The 20,421-nt window shown below is 45.5% G+C and overlaps 1 protein-coding gene across 3 annotated transcripts in view; it reads right to left on the bottom strand.

Annotated features, from left to right (window-relative positions):
- Window positions 1-20,421, bottom strand: part of LOC118360180 (tensin-2) — a 47,564-nt gene that overhangs the window by 13,532 nt on the left and 13,611 nt on the right. For all 3 annotated transcript variants that reach the window (XM_035739412.2, XM_035739413.2, XM_035739414.2), the window contains exons 4-19: window positions 9,560-9,595; window positions 9,246-9,287; window positions 9,081-9,130; window positions 8,483-8,666; window positions 5,453-5,503; window positions 5,216-5,338; window positions 4,810-4,874; window positions 4,491-4,574; window positions 4,275-4,387; window positions 3,854-3,914; window positions 3,624-3,699; window positions 3,323-3,452; window positions 2,874-2,939; window positions 2,614-2,730; window positions 889-2,427; window positions 590-752 (exon numbers count right to left, since the gene is read on the bottom strand). In XM_035739412.2, the coding sequence (XP_035595305.1) occupies window positions 590-752; window positions 889-2,427; window positions 2,614-2,730; window positions 2,874-2,939; window positions 3,323-3,452; window positions 3,624-3,699; window positions 3,854-3,914; window positions 4,275-4,387; window positions 4,491-4,574; window positions 4,810-4,874; window positions 5,216-5,338; window positions 5,453-5,503; window positions 8,483-8,666; window positions 9,081-9,130; window positions 9,246-9,287; window positions 9,560-9,595 (2,900 nt within the window). The remainder of the gene's footprint in view (window positions 1-589; window positions 753-888; window positions 2,428-2,613; window positions 2,731-2,873; window positions 2,940-3,322; window positions 3,453-3,623; window positions 3,700-3,853; window positions 3,915-4,274; window positions 4,388-4,490; window positions 4,575-4,809; window positions 4,875-5,215; window positions 5,339-5,452; window positions 5,504-8,482; window positions 8,667-9,080; window positions 9,131-9,245; window positions 9,288-9,559; window positions 9,596-20,421) is intronic.

The following is a 20,421-nucleotide window of genomic DNA, read 5'->3' as shown; positions in this document are numbered from 1 at the left end:
GTCACATGTCTGTGGAACTTGTTCGGTTTATGTCGCAGTTGTTGAATCTTGTAATGTTCAAACAAACATTTACACATGTTAAGTTTGCTGAAAATAAACGCAGTTGACAGTGAGAGGACTTTTTCTTTTTTGCTGAGTTTATTTAGCCAGTAGTTCTGAAAGTAGTGCTTATAAGCCAAAAGTTGTCCCCGAAAATTGCTACTACATCACATATGTGCAGATATGTGCACCACGTCATTACTCGCTCTTCTGTATGTGCATCTTGCTAGCTGTCACTCAAATGGCGAGGGGCTAAAGCTCATTGGCTAGAACTCAAATTGCCAGGGGGCTGGCCCACGTGGGGGAAAATGTAGGGAAAATGGGGCAGCAGAGCTTTGAGAAAAACAGTTGCTTTCAAATTAGGGATTTCGTGTCTAATTGAGGTAAAACAGTAATTACAGATTATGCATGTATGAACTGCACATTGACACATCCAGCCCAAAGTGGGAAATAAAAAAAATACTTAGTAGTTGCCAAAGTTCTGGAGCATGTCTTCAATCGACACACACGACTGACATGTGACATGCAGATGTTAAAAAGAAAACAATACCTTTCTTGTGTGCGCAGAGGGCTGCTGGTATGAACAGGAGTGGGTGGCCCAGAGCGGTCATAAGGCGTGGAACACGGGACATGGACATCTCGATGCATCCTCTTGAAGGAACCCTGGGAGATGTGGTCTCTCCAACCCACATTCTCACTCATCCCCCTTCCATCTTATGGAAGACAGAGAAAATAGGGAATTATTTTATGTGACACCGAACTGACAATTGACCAATTATTTCCTACATTGGTTTAAATGTAATTTCATGAAATTATTTTCTAAATTGTTGTCAGTCGAGGTTGTCTCACCTGTCTGGCTGTCGGAGAGGTACTGCTGAGGGTGGGCTTCAGGGTGGTGGTCTGCTGGCCCTGTGGTGTGGCTGCAGGGGCCTGACAGGGTGGAAGGAGGGGGCAGAGGGGAGGTAGACTCAGACTGGTAGCCTGAGGCATAGCCCCTACTTTCAGAGGGGGAAGGCTGGTAGGGGGAGCAGGGGTAGGCCTGGTGGGGGGTCTGGTAGCCACTGCTGCTGCTGCTGTACTTCAGATCCAGGTGGGAGTGGGCGTGGGAGCGAGACGGCTCTGGGTACGCAGGGTGGCCTGACGGCAGGGGGTCAAAAGTGAAGGCAGGGAGCTCGTGTCCCTGGGGCCCATAGGAAGACACTGTGGCCCTCCTGTGCCAATAGTCTGCCTCTCTCTCTCTCTCCCATTGGAGCTCTGCCTCCCTGTCCCAATGCAGTGACATCTCCCTGCCTCTTCTCAGTCCCATTGCCTCCCTCTCCCAATGCATCTCTACCCCCCTGGGCAGCTCAGACTCCCTCCCCCTCCTCAGCCCTGCTTCACGATGCTGCAGCTCTGCCTCTCTGTCCCAGTGGAAGCTCTCCCCTCGCTCCAGCCGCAGACCGCGGAAGGCTGAGTCCTCCCTCCTGATGAGGCAGTCCCGGCAGGGACAGCCAGGGGGTGGCAGACCGTCCAGCAGCAGCATGTCGTGGTAGGGGCCGGAGGACTTGGTGTGGTGAGGGTGGTGATGGGTGTGTGAGGGAGGGTGATGGTACGGACCATAGTCATCACTTCTACAGAGCAGGCGCCCGGGAGGAAGGGTGTGGGAGTGGGGGTGAGGGGTCAGCTCCTGGGATGGATAGGGGCACAGAGAGGGGTGATGAGAGGGTCCCTCAGAGCAGGAGCGGTGCAGGTAATGTGGCGGGCCCTGCTGGCGGTCCCACACCAGGTCAGGGGGAGGCAGGGCCGGGTGAGGGTGCGGACTGTAGTGCTGGCACAGGTCCATGTGTGACGGGGCGGTGGCAGGGTTAGCCGAGGGCGGTGCCCCAGGATGACCATTGGTGCCCGGGGCTCTGTCCAGGCAGTAGCTGTTGGACATGAGGTGGAGTCGGTCACAACCGGGCTCGGCACAGTGCTGGGAGCGGTAGCCCACCCGGCAGGAACAGGAGCGGCCCAGCCTCAGGGTACCTGTACGCTCAGAGGGAGAGGACGAGTCCCCGTCATCCAGGATGGCAGTCTCCCTCTCCCTGTCTCGGTCGTCCCTTTCCCCCTCGATGCCCCCCAGCAGGCGCTCCAGCTCCTCCCTCTCCTGCCGAGTGGGGGGCGGGGGCCTTCTGGGCTCTTCTGGATGCTCTGGGTGGGCCGTAGAGTGGCCGGAGTGGCTAGTGAGGCCGGAGTGATTGAGAGAGTCAGAGCTAGGGGAGAGGAGCTGGTTCTGACTCGGCCTCTCCTCACTGGTGCCTGCTGGACTCCCATTGGTGGAGGTCAGGGAGCCTGAACCTGGGCCTGAACGACGTTTCTTTATCTGGGCGTACAGACTGCCATCCACTGGACCCCTGGTGTGGGCTATGTCTGAGAGAGAGTAGAGATTTAACATACCAGAGTACAGTATCGCCATAAAGTAATTGCCCAGTGTTTCCATATTTCTATGAAATATGACCTATAATTATTTACAATATGAGTTTTTTAAATTGATTGAGTTTTTTAGCTGTATGATTGAGATAGAGCCCACCAGAAATTCAGGGAGGCTTTCTGTACCTTCTAGACTGTCCTGGTAGCGCTGGTTGAAGTTCTCATAGGAGTCCCAGCGCACCACTGGGTCAGCTGTGTTGTAGTCCACTGTGACAGCAGGGTCATTCCTCTGGTACTCACGCCCTGAAGGGATAGTGTGTATGATTAGACATATGATTAAGCACAAGCCCATTAATATAAACTGCTATTGTGTTCACTGGTACTGTTACATTGTAAATTCTCCTGAAATGAGAGAGCTGAAGATGAGTCACATAGTAAGAACAAACCTTTGATCTTCTCTGGTCCAGAGGAAAAGACAAACTCTACAGTTGCATCCGAGGGAAATCGTTCATCTGAGAAAAGAAATGACCACATCTATCGGGTGCGTTTTAATGTTTTCCTTTCGAGTGGCTTGGTTGGTTCAATTGGGCTAATTACTTCCACATAATCCCCTGGTGCTTTTACAATACAGGCCACAACATTTCAGCTGGAAGTAATTTAACAGAAAGTAAAAACAGGGGAATTAGGAAATTAGTGTGTTCATTATACAATTAAGCAATGAACCCGGAGGGATTCATTTTGACACATCGGTTCTATATAGTAATTTCCACTTCTCTTAACCACCACAATGAACCAACAAGTTGTATTGTTCCACACTGGCTTAACCGTTACTGCCAAGAACGCCTTTCCATACATGTCTCAAGAAGCCCCCTTCCCAGACCCTCCCCCTCCATACCAGTACAGGCCTCATCCAGCTCCCCCTTGCCGAACCACAGCTGTGCCCCGTGGATGGTGCAGGTGTGGAACTGCAGTCTGAACACTGTGTCCCTCTCTGCACTCTGGGCCCGTCTGTGGTAACACTTCACCTGCAAAGGGAGACAGAGATGTGGGAAGGGAGCAGAACAGATGAGATGCAAGAGAGGAGAAGCAATCTACTTTCAATCTACTTTCTGAACAGGCATTGGCAAGGCAGTGACTTAACTTGAGAAACAGTGGAATAATCTGTCAGACTGTCTGTCTGACTGACTCAGACTTACCATGATGTCTCCCTTCAGCAGCAATGCAGGCTCAATGGTCACACACAGTCTTCGGCCCCCGGAACCCTGCAAGTCACTATGAACAACACACAACATATGAATACAAACAGATAGGCGCACACAGACAAGGAAAAGTAAAGGCACATCCTGTCCAGTATGTTAGAGCTATTGCTTTTCTGTCAGTTGTGTTGGTTAATAATACTGTAGGACATAAAGTGATGCAGACTCACTATATCCCTGAGGTGTAGACCAGCTGCATGGACTGGTAGATCTTCAGGAAGGGAAAGTAACCTGGGCAACGATAAAGAGAGGCGGTGTTCAGTGTTACACAGTGGAATGAGCTGACTGTCTCTCCCCCCGTCCTTTGTCATACGATTAAGGATAAACAGGCCAGTGTGTGGGTGGAGGGTCAACTTGACCATGTGAAAACACTGTTGTCATTCACAGGGCCATATCTCAGAGCCTTGTGCAGAGACATGCACTCATAGACACACACACACACCTGGCACACGCACACACATACATGCACGCACACACACACACCACAGTCTACTGTAAACATAGACTCAAAACCGACTCAGCTCCCTGAGGTGGGAGAATGAGTGGTCTTATCTGAGGATGGCAGTCAGAGTGCCCATCGCATGGCCTCACCTCCTTCGCCCTGGAAGTTAGGGAGTGTGGGGATGAGGACCTGGTGGAGGAACAGTGGGTTGCTGTTCATCTTGATCGCCCCAGAGAGGAGCCCCCCAAAGTAGTAGATATACCTGAGGGGGGGATGGGGGGGTTAGTAAGCCCACATCACTTCAGACAAAAAAAATTAAAGATGGGGTTAGTGATACAGACAAAATGTCTGTAGATAGTCCTTACCTGTTTTGGGACGGTTGGAGGGAGGACGAGACTTTATCCTCACAGAACTTCCTCATGGCCAGTGTGCTAAGGGCCTGGTCTGCCCTGCTCAAACACAGAAACACAGAATTAAACCGACACACTGCACAAGAAGAATACATACTTCATAGAGAGAATTATACAACATTTACATAACATTCCCATTATGGGCTCTCTTAAGAGCCAGAAGTACATGAATGCAGCAGGCTTGAGCCAATGAACAAGCCAGTTTCCATTACTACAGCCGTAAACCATGCTCAGCATGGAAACTGTGGCTTTGGATGCAGGACAGGACACTTACCCTGCAGAGATCTTGCTGTAGTGCATGTAGGCTGCAATAATCACTCCTGTCTTGCCCTTGTTGCCCTGGAAGAGGAAGATACGTGCCATCAGGACATAAAGTACCAACTGTTTTTAGCCTAAGGCTTGAGGCATTAAACTGATTATTACTGCTGTAAAGATATGGACGTCACTAGCCTTATAAGAACATTCTGACCACTAACTTCACAGAGATTTCAAAACTTCACAGTGAAAAGATACAAAGATGAGATGACATATTGCCCTTAAATATATCAAAGAGCTTCTGTAAAGTGACTGCAAGTCATCTGGTTAAACCCAGCATTCTGTTTTTTTGTGTTTTCTTTAAAAGCCCCTAAAACAACAAAACGGGCGTTTAAAACCCACTCAAAAGCAGGGCGAACCCTGACCTTGCAGTGCAAGACTACCACATGCTGGGGGTCGGAGGTCAGCCAGGTCTCCATGGCCTTACACATGGCACAGATCTTGTCCAGGGGAGGGGCATGGAGGTCAGGCCAGCCGAAGTCATGGACCTGAAAATGTCATGGGAAAATAGTAGAGGAAGATAGGAAAAGTATGTTAATATAATAAGTCACAGAAAGTGGAACTTGATCCAGAATTGATACAGAAAATAAAAACATGTACACCTTTGGATTCATGCGCGTGATGTCATGGCGTCGTTCGGAGAGATTGAAGAGCTGAAAGCAAAATTCATATTTGAGATGAATGATGCGTGTACTCACGCTACACATATATAAGCACATATTAGTATTTTATTAAGATCCCCATTAGCTGCTGCCAAAGCATCCGCTACTCTTCATGGGTCCGAACAGGAACAACACATCACAACAAAACAATAGTCTACATCATAACTAAAACAATACATCACACAAGACATTGTGCACTATACAAGTTTACACTGCTCCACCATTACACATCCACAATATAAAATGTACAATATTTCAACAATTCAATATTACAATTTGTGTGTGTGTGTGTGTGTGTCTCTTCACAGTCTGTGTTGTGCCGTGAGGTGTTGTTTTATCTGTTTTATTTATCTGAATTTACTGTTAGCTTGAGTTACCTGATGTGGAAGAGAGTTCCATGTAGTCATGGCTCTATGTAATACTGTGCGTTTCCCAGCCTCAGTTCTGGACTGTGAAGAGAACCCTGATGGCATAATATATGCCATTTAGCTGACGCTTTTATCCAATGGGTGGTCCCGGGAATCGAACCCACTACCCTGGCGTTACAAGCGCCATGCTCTACCAACTGAGCCACAGAAGCATGTCTTGTGAGGTACGTATGGGTGTCTGAGCTGTGTTAGCTGTTTGAACAGACAAGTTCGGTGCTTTCAATACGTCAATAGCTCTCACGAAGACAAGAAGTGATGCAGTCAATCTCTCCTCTACTTTGAGCCAGGAGAGATTGACCTGCATGTTCATGATATTAGCCCTCCGTGTACATTTAAGGGCCAGCTGTGCTGCTCTGTTCTGGGCCAACTGTAATTAGCCTATGTCCTTCTTTGCAGCACTTGACCATATAACTGGGCAGTAGTCCAGGTATGATAAAACTAGGGCCCGTAGGAATTGTTTGGCTGATTGTGATGCCAAGAAAGCAAAGCAGCGCTATATCACTGACAGACCTCTCCCCATTTTAGCAACCGTTGCATCAATATGTTTTGACCATGTCAGTTTACAGTATAGGGTTAAACCAAGTCTCCTCAACATGTTCAATTGCCACATTTTTAATAACAGTATTTAGATGAGGTTTACGGTTTAGCGAGTGATTTGTCCCAAATACAATGCTTTTAGTTTTTGATATATTTAGGACTAACTTATTACCAGCCACTCATTCTAAAACTGACTGCAGCTCTTTGTTAAGGGTTGCAGTGATTTCACTTGCTGTGGTAGCTGATGTGTATAACATTGAGTCATCAGCATACATACAGTAGACACACAGGCTTTGCTCAAGGCTAGAAAACAGTAAAGGATCAAGACAGCTGCTGACAGATTTCTCCTGACAGAGCTGGTGTAACTGAGTCAGGTTTGTAGGCCCTCTTGCTCGCACACACTTTTTCAGTTCTGCCAACACATTTTCTATAGGATTGAGGTCAAGGCTTGTGATGGCCACTCCAATACCTTGATTTTGTTGTCCTTAAGCCATTTTGCTACAACTTTGGAAGTATGATTGGGGTCATTGTCCATTCAGAAGACCCAATTGCGACCAAGCTTTAACTTCCTGACGGATGTCTTGAGATGTTGCTTCAATATAGCCACATAATTTTCTTTCCTCATGATGCCATCTATTTTGTGAAGTGTACCAGTCCCTCCTGCAGCAAAGCAACCACACAGCATCATGCTGCCACCCCCGTGCTTCACGGTTGGGATGATGTTCTTCAGCTTGCAAGCCTCCCCCTTTTTCTTCCAAACATAACAATGGTCATTATGGCCAAACAGCTGATTTCTTTTGATTTTCCCATGATGTCAAACAAAAAGGCACTGAGTTTGAAGGTAGACCTTGAAATACATCCACAGGTACACCTCCAATTGACTAAAATGTCAATTAGCCTATCAGAAGCTTCTAAAGCCATAATTTTCAGGAATTGTCCAAGCTGTTTAAAGGCACAGTCAACTTAGTGCATGTAAACTTCTGACCCCCTGGATTTGTGATACAGTGAAATAATCTGTCTGTAAACAATTGTTGGAAAATTACTTGTGTCATCCATAAAGTAGATGTTCTCACCGACTTGCCAGAACTATAGTTTGTTAACAAGACATTTGTGGAGTGGTTGAAAAACAAGTTTTAATGACTCCAACCTAAGTGTATGTTAACTTCCGACTTTACATTAGCAAAAATGTCTAAAAACCTGTTTTTGCTTTGCCATTATGGGGTATTGTGTGTAGATTGATGAGTGAAAAAAAATGATTTAATCCATTTTAGAATTAGGCTGTATAATGTAACAAAATGTGGAAAAAGTCAAAGGGTCTGAATACTCTCCGAATGCCCTGTATTAACATTCTGATTATATGTCATTATTAAATGGTCTGAGAAGAACAACAATGGCAGGGCAATTCAAGAATAACCAATATGTAGTGATAATGTATTGAGCCTACTGCACAAACCTCATTGCTACAGTACTGTTTTTAGTAGGTTAATGTTGCATAAGCTTACAGCTTTTAAGTCATGTTAAAAATTAAAAAAATACGCCTCCATTTTGATTCAGAAAGCGATCTCCGCTCAGAAAAGGTTTGACCACTTTTTTACAGGAATATGATTCTGAATACATAAAGGACACCTCCCCCATTGGCATTCCTATCTCTTTTATAGATGTTATAACCATGTATTTCTACCACTGTATCATCAAAGGAATTATCTAAGTGAGTTTCTAAGATAGCCAGTATATGAATGTTATCTGATGTTAGTAAGTTATTGATTTCATGAACCTTGTTTCTCAGGCTACATATGTTCATGTGGGCTATTTTTAACCTTTTCTGGGTTGCTTTTCTGGGTGGCTATGTGTATGTGGCTATAGTGTATGGCTACATTCCAAAATCCATACCAGCCTACCACTTATAATACATGCCCAACACAATCCTTAATTTGGAGTGGTATGATAGTAGAGTAGATATTTGAACCCAGCCCATGTCGACAGCGGCAGGATATAATGTACTCACCAGGAACTTGTCCTGGTGCTTGGACCTGAGCATGGCAGTCACCTCCTTGAGGTTGAGACGGTAGCGCTGCTCGTCCAGCAGAGGGGGGAAGAACACAGAGATGATCCTCTCAGTGATGTAGGTCAGGTCAAAGTCATAGTGGCCCTCCATGACTCTTTCCATCACACGGTCCACACTGAAACTCCTGACCAGAGGGAAAACGCAAGGGGTTATGAGGTGGTCTACAGATGGATGTTGTGTTACTCCATTGAGCTCTAAAACAGAAACACTGAAACCTTTCATTTGCAGCCTCCCTTACATTACTCAGCGTTTCCCAAACTAGGGGTCGCGACCCCATGTGGTGTTGCCTGATTTGAAAATGGTCGAGAGAAAAACAGGAGGAAGTGTAGTTGGATAATGAGAGGAGGTGTAGAATGAAAAGAGGGAAATAAAAAGAGGGAATGAAGGAGGAGTGATAGGAGTCCGTGTGAAATCCTCCTTGTAATCATCCAGTACCTCCTCCTTTTCATCATCCTCCTCTTCCTTCTTCTTCTCCTCCTCCATAAAGAGACATGTTAAATAATGAATTGAATTAGGTTATCATAGGGAGCTGTGTTACCTGGGGAGGGTGGTCCTCTGTTTGGTGTAAGTCAGAGACTTTGTGGAACCCTGATGACAGAGAGAAATTAAATTAGAACCATTTCTCACACTCATGAGAAGAACAGCATGAACATTCACTTGTGGAGGGGAAGTGAGAAAAATGTGTCTGGAAAAGTCTTCTCACCAGGTGTTGGACGTGTCGGGATGGAGCTGTCCCTCTGCGCTGCTGTAGGCAACAAGGGGAGATATATGGTGATTCAACAAACAGGCTTCCTTCCTGAAGGCCCACCTATACTACTTATTGTAGCAACCTGACTTCTAGACAACACTCTCATCCAAGAACAAACCACGCCCACTCTACTAGCCAAGGAAAAGAGGGGCATCTGCCATTTTCCAACAGCACTGCAGATTTATGGATGGCTACAGCTTATTGTTTATATCATAAAGTGAAGGAATGAAGGACTATTTAAAGAGTGAGAGACAGAGGGGTCAACTTACCAGATCAGATGGAGCTGGGATGCATGCTGTGGTCACCTGAAACAGAACAACAGACCATTTTTTCCAACGAGAAACATGATCGAACCAAAACATACAGTCAAACATACACATGACACGTTCTGAGGCTATGCGCTAAATCTCGCTTTCCGCTGTCTGTTTTTTTTTCTTCTTGTATTTTCCTCCAGGAAAGAGGGAAGGGAGTGGTGAGGCTGGCGAGGCCGGGGGAAGATGGGCCAGAGGAAATGCTCCCTCAGACAGACGGAGAGATAAAGAAAGAGAGAGAAACACATCTAAGCCAGATACGAGAGCCCTGTCATCCCATGTAGACATGATTACAGTAGAAATACCAGGATAAGGGAAGTATGGTATGCAAGTCCCAACATTCTCTGGGGGCGCTTGGTGGGACGGTCTGAGGAAAACCAGAGGTTGCATAATTTATCTTGCTAACCCACTCCATTTTGGTGTCACTCACACAATGGCACAGTTGGTAGCCAGCGAGCATGTGCACATAATCATGTTGATCATGTTCACACTGATTCATATAAATACAAAGCACTACAAAGTACAACTAATATGCTGGTGAAAAGCATTTATTAGAAACATTCGCTTTGACAACACTACAGCCTTTGCTGTCTCGTACGCACTCAGGCACGCACACACACACACACACACAATGTAATTTCCCATGTGCAATGGTCTGTAGATCGTGAACCCAGACCTATGTTCCCGGAGCAAGTGGAAGGAAGCACTGTTAGATTTGAGGTAGGGTTGAGGACCACAGTCATGCTTACGTAAAGGCCAAGCACACTGCGGGCCAGAGTATGTCCTCGCAATTTCCACTCCCCAACCCTGTTACGCCTGTTTGTTTGGACACAGGAAAGGGCAAAGGCTTGTATATCTCATTGTGTACAGAGGGAAGTTACAGACCCCTTGGGTGGGAGTATGTTTGTGTTTGAGTGTGTGTGAGCCAGATATAGCTAGTGTGCTTGTGTGCATTTCTAAGAAACTGTGTGGGCCTCAAACCTCTCCTCCTCATACAGTAGGTGGCTATAGGCTAAGCAGGGTGCTGTCAACAGGCAACGTGCTGTAATGAGACACATGACGACGTCACAGAGCTTGTTTCTGATTGATTACGGTAAAGTTCATGGAACCACCACTGTTTTATTCTGCCAAGCAGTGGAACAATTCGTCCCCCTGACGGATAATACTTCTGTTCTTTAAGAATCATAGCAGATCTTATCTTCTGTCCCGACTGCCAGTTGGGCTTGTGAAACTGCGACCACATAACTATGAAAACAAGAACAAGAACCATGTTTTAAAAGGATGCATTAGGGTACTGCTGCTAACACAGGAACAACATGGCATTGCATTGTTTGCTGTTTGGGGTTTTAGGCTGGGTTTCTGTATAGCACGTTGTGACATCTGCTGATGTAAAAAAAAAAAAAAAGGGCTTTATAAATACATTTGATTGATTGATTGATTGATGGCCAGAAGGTGAACCAGACAGCACACTGTCCACTCTCTTTCTGTCCAACTGTCCCTCTCCTCTGCCTCTAATCAATTCTCTCCGGCCACATCCTCTCTTTCCCTCGTTCTCTTCCAAACTGACTCTCTCCCTCTAACATTTTCTTTCTCCAATAATCCCTCTATCCAGCGTTCTCCCTCCCTCCTCTCTTTTCCCCTCTCACTCCCTGTCAAACTTTCCCTCTCTCCAGCAGCATTCACCCCCTCTCTCTCTCTCTCTCTCTCTCTCTCTCTCTCTCTCTCTCTCCCGGCCTGCTGTCCTCCCCTCTCAGAGCGAGCGATGGGGCCTGCAGCAGGGGAGCATTACGCCAGAACAAACACACCAGATTCCATCTCCTGGGCCAACACTTACGCACGCGCTTCCTGCAAGTGCTCTCCCCCTCCCCTCTCCCTCACTCCCGCTCTCCCTCCATGTACCTCTCCCACTATATCACTCTCCAAACAGGCCCAGCTGGTAAGGCTCATGGTGCTAACCCCTCTCTGCCTCTTCTAGATGGGCCACTGGTTCAACCAATGTCCTTGATCCATTAAAGCCAGGGACCATGGCTAATGCACTCACTGTGAATGCATCTCTTCAGTGCTATGCAAGACTAGCTATGGGAGAGAGAACTGATGATGAGGTAGCCCTACTGGTATGTTATACGTATGAGTAAGTGAGTGTGTGGGTATAGGGGAAATCCTAGGGTGCATAAGAGAACAAAGGGGTCTGCTTCATGTCCACTGACACCGAAAGGTGTTTTTGTAAGTGGAGTACAGGGTAAATAGACTGGATAACAGGGGAGGTGACAGGGAGGAGTAATGGGGATACGGACATCATGTAAACAATATCATTAGTGTGCAGGACTGGGGCCAATTGGACTTCATCAACTTTGATTCTGCCCCACCCCAATGATAATTCATTCAGCCTTTCTCTGTCAAGTCCGATTCATGTTTTGTGCAAGAGTTGAGTCTCTCAGTCTCTTTTATTCCATCAAGCCTATCACTAAACAGAATTCAAAAACAGTTTTTGAAAACTGAACATGAGCATGCTAAGGCTCATGGAAACTTCACTGGATTTGTACACTTTGTATCAGCCATAACTCTGTGGTAACCCTGTTCCACATTGAGTCACAAAACCTCATGACATATCAAAACAGAATGCGGTTTAATAGAGTGGTGATTGAAACCCACATGGCAGGAATTTCACAACAATATTCTGGTTGTCTAATCACCAGCCCCAACCATCTGGTTCTTCTCAGCTCTCAATTAGCATAGGAGAAAACAGAACACAGAAATGGCATTTCTATGACTTCACTGACATGGTATGCACAAAGAGTGTACAAAACATTAGGAACACCTCAGAAAAGCCTCAATTCATCGGGAATGGTGTCGAAAGCGTTCCACTGGGATGGTCCCCCATGTTGACTCCAATGTTTCCCACAGTTGTGTCAAGTTGGTTGGCTGTTGCGTGTGAAAAACAGCAGTGTTGCAGTTCCTGTCACACTCACTGGCATCTACTACCATACCCCGTTCAAAGGGATTTTTAAAAAATGTGTCTTTCCCATTCCGCCTCTGAATGGCAAACATACACAATCCATGTCTCAATTGTCTCAAAGCATAAAAATCCTCCTTTAACCTGTCTCCTTCCCTTCATCTACACTGATTGAAGTGGATTTAACAAGTGACATCAATAAGGGATCATAGCTTTCACCTGGATTCACCTGTCTAGTCTATGTCATGGAAAGAGCACACTCAGTGTATTTGTCCTTTGTCTTACTGTAACCAATAGTTGTCTTGACATAGCATTTTTCCAAGACAATTATATTTGATGCTTATTAGCCAACTGCTTCCACTGTGGGACAGCCAATCAGAGGGCAGTGATGAAAGGGAAGCCAATCAGAATTGAAAGCTGATGCCAGATGGCCTTGTGCTTTCATCACAAAGGGTATTTTTCAGAGGGCTGGTGATGTCATAGTGCCCAACAGGCATAAGGCTGGTTAGTGTCCCGCAGGCAGCTGTCCATTCTCATAGACCCTCCTGATATAGAAGATTATGGGGTGTGACTAAGGTCAAAGGTTCAAGTCCCAGTGGAGGTACCTGACTGTATATCTCTGAGCTAGGTTTCATTATTCAAACACCCCATCCCCAACCCCCATTCAATCATTTTTACTACGCTGGTATGAGGAGTCTGAAGCAGACCTAATGCCCCTTAATCATTGCAAGGTGTGCTGTCTCTGAGAGTCCCTGAAAGTGAATCATGCGAGAAAACCAGCTAACGTTGGGGGCCTCGAAAGCCAGGACTGGGATACACTGCTGTAGGGAATGATCTCTTTATCCATCTGGCTTAAACTCTGTCCATTATATTTGTCTCCCTCTCTATCTTTCTTCCTCTCTCTTTCCCTAATTCCTTCCCTTTCTCGTTCTCTCTTCCTCGCTCTCTTACTTCATCTCTTTCTCCCTCTCTTTACTTTTTCCTTCATTTCCCCCCTCTTTTCTCATCTCTCTTTCTCTACATCTCTCTGTATCTCCCTCTCCCTATCACTCTCTCTCTCTCTCTCGCTCGCTCCATCTCTCTCACCAAACAGCTGAGGGTGGGTACAGAACAGAACAGATAGGACAGAGGTCACATGTGTCCCTTTGGTATCTGTAATTACTGTGTGGGACTCCCAGTCATAGAGCCAGAGTCAACAGTGACCACAACAACCCCCCTCCTCTCCTCCTCCCCCCCCGCCTCCTCCAAGTGCAAGAAGTGTTCAAAGAGCAATGCTGGACAAAAATAAACAGTGGTAAATAAACAGATTCGAAAAAATCAGCAAGGCGAGATTGTGAGAGATAAACACTGGAAAAATCCCCTGTGAACTAACCAACATGAGCCATTTTTATATCGTGTCTAAATGGTTTCCTCTTCCTCCCTGTTCTCTCTGTTGTTTAAAATGGGTTCGTCCTGACCATTCTAGCTAGAGCTAGTCTCTTTTCTGTCCCACTAATATTGCTGAAATCTGAACAGATACATTCCTCAGATGGCGATGTCTCTTTCTCTAGTTCTAAGAGAAATGTTTTGTGGTAAGGAGTCATTGCCCCATGTACACAGCAACAAACTGTGTACAAATCAATGCATGTATGCATCTACAAATGGCAATAACCTGGATGTAATGACTACTGAATATGACACCAGACACATTACCATGGTCTGCCCTGTAGTGGAGAAAGTGGAAAGACATTCTTGAGATGATAGGGAGACTTTGCAGCCTTCAGCGTTGTGCAGTCAGAATAGAGCAAAACAGTGGCCAATTAGCCTGGCTTATTTCCCCTCTACCAAAGGTCATCTGGCAGAGTCCCAGACCTGTTAAGCCAACTGTCACGCTCATGGTTTTAACGCTGATCAGCATCACACTGACTCACTCACTAGTCTGCCCACATTCACAACAAGCCACGCTATCTACCCCGGCAATTACCATGACTCTGTGACGGGGTGGCGACTCAGAGTCCCTAACGATGATGATGAGACACATTCATTCTATTTCTATTCTACACTTCCTGTAGTACATTTCTATATAAACTAATTAAGAGATAAATATATAACAACTGGATTTTAATAAGATTATTTACCAGTGACACATCCCTAGTAATGATTACCAGGAAGATTTTTTCCGTTATTATGAGCTCGGGTCTGACAGGAAATAGAAGATGAGCAGAGAGGATGCTGGGTCAGCTCTGTGTTGTTGACAGGGTTAGAAAAACAGTAGAGGTTAACCGGATCTACAGGCCTTCCTCTTACTGGAGGGACAGTGGTGCTGTCCCTCCACCACTTCCTATCTGCACTACTGTGCCCCCCCCACACACACACACACCTTCAACTGATTTCCCATTACAACCAATATCCAGCTGGGCGGGAGTTGCTATTCCTCCCGAAATAGCGGAAATGTCTCTTCCTGCCTTATTGGGTAGCTCATCATGGGCAACATTCCCTGACCCTTAATCCTGGACCCCCTCCCCTACCCCTGGTCCCCCTTCACTCCCTGTGGACCACATGTTCCACTCCAGCTCACAGATAACGAGGAACTGTTCTCTCTACAGAGAACAAGCAGAAATTAAACACTGTTTTGGCATATCGATGTATTTTTGACGTAGGATCGCTCATGAAAGACAAGAGATGAGCCAGCTGTAGGCTGTTGATGTCGTGGTTGGATAACCGCAACTCCACAAGACAAGTACAAGAGTAGAAGCCATAGGGAGAAGCACACAGACGATTATTTTTTCTAGTCCCCCTCTTTTCCAGGAAATGCTTTATTCTGGGAACAGGAGACCAGGGGTTTTTCCCAAGGGAGCATTGACAGTAACTTACGGGACAGTTTGTCACCAGGCTCATGGCAACACTTGTCTGTAAAAGGTTGTAAATTCAGTCATAATGAGAGCACAATGGTTCACAGATGGCTAGTGAATTAGGATGTCTCCAGATGCATGGTAGAAACTACGTGACTTAAACTCTTAAATGAGGAACTGAGTTGTTACATACCCTACTCAGACATTTAGGGTTAACGTGAAGATCAGCCAAAGGTCTTATTCAGAGGTGGAAGTAACAAATTACAACTACTCTTGTTACTGTAATTGAGTTGCTTTTCCAAGTAGTTATTTTTTTGTTGTATTTTTCAAAGTCAGTAACTGTACTTTTACTTACACTGTAAGTATGTTTTGAAGTATTGTACTCTGCTACCTTTTTAAAACCATCGGTTACAGAACACAATTTTGTAGGCTATACATAATAGTAGATCATAATGGCACAGAAAATAATTACAATAACGAGGCTATATACAGGGGGTACCGGTACTGAGTCAATGTGTGGGGGTACAGGTTAGTCGAGGTAATTTGTACATGGAGGTAGGGGTGAAGTGACTATGCATAGATAATAAACAGCGAGTAACAGCAGTGTACAAAACAAATGGAGGGGGGGGGGGGGTCAATGTAAATAGTCCGATGGCCATTTGATTAATTGTTCAGGAGTCTTATGGCTTGGAGGTAGAAGCTGTTACGGAGACTTTTGGTCCAAGACCTGGTGCTCCGGTATCACTTGCCGTGCAATACCAAAAAAAACTGTCTTTGACCTGGGTGACTGGAGTCTCTTACAATTTTCTGGGCCTTCCTCTGACAATGCCTGGTATATAGATCCTGGATGGCAGGAACTTTGGCCCCAGTGATGTACTGGGCCGTACGCACTACCCTCTGTAGAGCCTTACAGTCAGATGCTGTGCAGTTGCCATACCGGGCGGTGATGCTACCGGTCAAGATGCTCTCGATGGTGTAGCTGTAGAACTTTTTGAGGATCTGGGGACCCATGCCAAATCAAGCTGATTTGGCATGGGTCCCCAGAGGAAAATATTTTTTTATCAAAGAGGTGTGTGTGAAAAAACAATGGAGACAGAGGAGACTGAGGAGATGAGACAATCCAGACACAGACAGACCCAGTGTTAAAGGCGAGGAGGAAAATCCCTGGCCTAATCTCAGTGACCAGTTCTCCTTTAAGCACAGGAGAGGGGAGAGTGTAATCATGCAATGCAAGCTTTGCTTACCCAGGATGATGGAGGTGGCTGCTAATTTAGCTAGTTAGCTACATGGCTAACCACCATCCAATGATGATAGCCGTTATTGTGCCTAGCACGTCATTGTCACTACGTGTGGTGGTGGCTGTGCCCAGTGGGACCTAGGAATTTTAGATACAGTGGGGAGAACAAGTATTTGATACACTGCCGATTTTGCAGGTTTTCCTACTTACAAAGCACGTAGAGGTCTGTAATGTTTTATCATAGGTACACTTCAATGGTGAGAGACGGAATCTAAAACAAAAATCCAGAAAATCACATTGTATGATTTTTAAGTAATTAATTTGCATTTTATTGCATGACATAAGTATTTGATCACCTACCAACCAGTAAGAATTCCAGCTCTCACAGACCTGTTACCAGTTTTTCTTTAAGAAGCACACCTGTTCTCCACTCATTACCTGTATTAAATGCACCTGTTTGAACTCGTTACCTGTATGAAAGACACCTGTCCACACACTCAATCAAACAGACTCCAACCTCTCCACAATGGCCAAGACCAGAGAGCTGTGTAAGGACATCAGGGATAAAATTGTAGACCTGCACAAGGCTGGGATGGGCTACAGGACAATAGGCAAGCAGCTTGGTGAGAAAGCAACAACTGTTGGCGCAATTATTATAAAATGGAAGAAGCTCAAAATGACGGTCAATCACCCTCGGTCTGGGGCTCCATGCAAGATCTCACCTCGTGGGGCATCAATGATCATGAGGAAGGTGAGGGATCAGCCCGGAACTACACGGCAGGACCTGGTCAATGACCTGAAGAGAGCTGGGACCACAGTCTCAAAGAAAACCATTAGTAACACACTACGCTGTCATGGATTAAAATCCTGCAGCGCACGCAAGGTCCCCCTGCTCAAGCCAGCGCATGACCAGGCCCGTCTGAAGTTTGCCAATGACCATCTGGATGATCCAGAGGAGAAGTTCATGTGGTCTGATGAGACAAAAATAGAGCTTTTTGGTCTAAACTTCACTCGCTGTGTTTGGAGGAAGAAGAAGGATGAGTACAACCCCAAGAACACCATTCCAACCGTGAAGCATGGAGATGGAAACATTCTTTTGGGATGTTTTTCTGTAAAGGGGACAGGACGACTGCACCGTATTGAGGGGAGGGTGGATGGGGCCATGTATTGCAAGATCTTGGCCAATAACCTCCTTCCCTCAGTAAGAGCATTGAAGATGGGTCGTGGCTGGGTCTTCCAGCATGACAATGACCCGAAACACACAGCCAGGGCAACTAAGGAGTGGCTCCGTAAGAAGCATCTCAAGGGCCTGGAGTGGCCTAGCCAGTCTCCAGACCTGAACCCAATAGAAAATCTTTGGAGGGAGCTGAAAGTCCGTATTGCCCAGCGACAGCCCTAAAACCTGAAGGACCTGGAGAAGGTCTGTATGGAGGAGTGGGCCAAAATCCCTGCTGCAGTGTGTGCAAACCTGGTCAAGAACTACAGGAAACGTATGATCTCTGTAATTGCAAACAAAGGTTTCTGTACCAAATATTAAGTTATGTTTTTCTGATGTATCAAATACTTATGTCATGCAATAAAATGCAAATGAATGACTTAAAAATCATACAATGTGATTTTCTGGATTTTTGTTTTAGATTCCGTCTCTCACAGTTGAAGTGTACCTATGATAAAAAATGACGGACCTCTACATGCTTTGTAAGTAGGAAAACCTGCAAAATCGGCAGTGTATCAAATACTTGTTCTTCCCACTGTATGTACTTTCTCTGTGTAAATTTGGATAACATAAAAGCCAGACTCTGTAGCTAAGTCTCATAGAATGGGTCAAATTGCATTCTTCCTTTAGCTAGCTACTTACTGTACACTACCAAGAAAATGGTTTAAAAAAAAACGTAGTTGTGAGGCTTATTATACTGAACAAAAATATAAACGCAACATGCAACAATTTCAAAGATTTTACTGAGTTACAGTTCATAGAAGGAAATCAGTCAAATTAAATAAATAAATTAGGTCCTAATCTATGGATTTCACATGACTGAGAAAACAGATATGCATCTGTTGGTCACAGATACCTTAAAAAAAAGGTAGGGGTGTGGATCAGAAAACCGGTCAGTATCTGGTGTGACCACCATTTGCCTCATGCAGCACAACGCATCTCCTTAGTGTAGAGTTGTTGACTGGCTCCTGTGGACACCTGTTGTCCCACTCCTCTTCAATGGCTGTGCGAAGTTGCTGGATATTGGCGGGAACTGGAACACACTCTCGTACACGTCAATCCAGAACATGCCCAATGGGTGACATGTCTGCTGAGTATGCAGGCCATGGAAGAACTGGGACATTCCAGGAATTGTGTACAGATGCTTGAGACATGGGGCCATGCATTATCATGCTAAAACATGAGGTGATGGCGGTGGATAAATGGCACGACAATGGGCCTCAGGATCTCGTCACGGTATCTCTGTGCGTTCAAATTGCCATCGATAAAATGCAATTGTGTTCGTTGTCCGTAGCTTATTCCTGCCCATACCATAACCCCACAGCCACCGTGGGGCACTCTGATGTTTGCTGATGTTCACAACGTTGACATCAGCAAACCGCTCACCCACACAACGCCATGCACACGGTCTGCCATCTGCCTGGTACAGTTGAAACCGCGATTCATCTGTGAAGAGCACACTTCTCCAGCGTGCCAGTGGCCATCAAAGATGAGCATTTGTCACCTGAAGTTGGCTACGATGGCGAACTGCAGTCAAGTCAAGACCCTGGTGAGGACGACGAGCACACATATGAGCTGCACTGAAACTTTTTCTGTGCAGACATTTTTTATTGTGCAGACATTCTTTGGTTGTGCAAATCCACAACTTCATCAGCTGTCCAGGTGGCTGGTCTCAGACGATCCCACAGGTGAAGAAGTCGGATGTGGAGGTCCTGGGCTGGCATGGTTACACATGGTCTGCGGTTGTGAGGCCGGTTGCCAAATTGGTCTGAGGTTGTGAGGCCAGTTGCCAAATTGTCTAAAACGACGTTGGAGGCGACTTATGGTAGAAAAATTAACATTCAATTCTCTGGCAACAGCTCTGGTGGACATTCATGCTGTCAGCATGCCAATTGCATGCTCCCTCAAAACTTAAGACATCTGTGGCATTGTGTTGTATGACAAAACAGCACATTTAAAAGAGGCCTTTTATTGTGCCCAGCACAAGTTGCACCTGTGTAATTAACATGCTGTTTAATCAGCTTCTTGATATGCCACATCACTCAGATGATGAAAGCAATAGAATAGCCACATATCACAGAATTAAATATTTACTATAACTGGGGCTTAAACACCTTTATGAAGCCATTCATGACACCTTAATGAGTGTTTCAGTAGGCCTATAATGTATTACATTAACCTTCATGATTGATGTATTCTTTCATCAGTGTCTCTCACAAGTAATGTTTTGTCTTACACATCATTATAATTTTATTGGGTGTGTATGTGAAGTGAGAGAGAACAGCAGATGGGTTTGTTTACATGAATTTGTATAAAACCAATCTCTGTGTGTTTCATGAGGTCATGTGACATTCTCGGTGACTTGACGGTCTACAATAACCTCACCTCAGCACGCAAAAACAGGCGGACCAAGGAACCATCAAACAAGCAAAGATATATCTGCCATGATAACATATAAATGTATGTAATTTATTTATAAAAAAAAAATATTGTCCATGAACTATGACTATTCTAACAGGTGTTCAAATGTGCTTATGTCTTACAGGCTGAGTCCTACAGAAATAGCCTTCTTAACCGTGATGA

The sequence above is a fragment of the Oncorhynchus keta genome, chromosome 27 (assembly GCF_023373465.1).
Source record: "Oncorhynchus keta strain PuntledgeMale-10-30-2019 chromosome 27, Oket_V2, whole genome shotgun sequence".
Taxonomy (NCBI): domain Eukaryota; kingdom Metazoa; phylum Chordata; class Actinopteri; order Salmoniformes; family Salmonidae; genus Oncorhynchus; species Oncorhynchus keta.
Note: the sequence above shows the minus strand (reverse complement) of the source record. Positions and strands in the feature narration are given on the sequence as shown.